The 639-nt window shown below is 32.9% G+C and overlaps 1 protein-coding gene across 1 annotated transcript in view; it reads right to left on the reverse strand.

The window, feature by feature from the left end:
• Positions 1 to 399: 399 nt before the first annotated feature.
• The window catches only part of LOC125042144 (probable low-specificity L-threonine aldolase 2), a 24,404-nt gene continuing 24,164 nt past the window's right edge, over positions 400 to 639 (reverse strand). Inside the window, 1 exon segment of the mRNA XM_047637609.1 lies at positions 400 to 636. Coding sequence (XP_047493565.1) covers positions 469 to 636 — 168 coding nt within the window. The 3' untranslated portion in view covers positions 400 to 468.

Below are 639 nucleotides of genomic sequence, written 5' to 3' on the forward strand. Positions count from 1 at the left end.
TACATTTCAGGTAATACGAAAGAGAATAATTTTTTATTTCTTCATACATAAGTATGAAATGAATGTGCTGGTGAATGTTATATAAAGGACAATGCGATTGTATGGCTTTAAAATCATGGAGATACAGGCACACAGATTACACAATGCAAAGATTATAGTAGTTGCCTTGATGAGCTACTGAATAATGAAATCTTGATGGTAGTTAAACATGAGTAATTTATATGATTACAACATGACTGATGACTACATATACATTCTATACTCTCTCACACACACACACTATATATATGTATATATATATATATATATATATATATATATATATATATATATATAATACAATATTACATTTTCTTATATAAAAATGATATCTCTTAATACAAATGTGAACAAGTTTCACTCATTCTCGAAATCTCTATTGACACTTTCTCTTCACGTTACCATGTATTGATGGATAATAAAGGAATTTCACTTATTTTCGAATTCTCTGATGACGTAAGCCAATTTCTTAGTCACAGGCGGAATGTCTTCAGGCGTGATGTCGCAGTGGACGACCAGGCGGACTGCAGACTCCGTCATGGGCTGTGCCCGTAATACGACCTGTTCTCCAATCTCTGCTGCTTCGTCTTTGTTTACCTG

Source organism: Penaeus chinensis, chromosome 31 (assembly GCF_019202785.1).
Source record: "Penaeus chinensis breed Huanghai No. 1 chromosome 31, ASM1920278v2, whole genome shotgun sequence".
Taxonomy (NCBI): domain Eukaryota; kingdom Metazoa; phylum Arthropoda; class Malacostraca; order Decapoda; family Penaeidae; genus Penaeus; species Penaeus chinensis.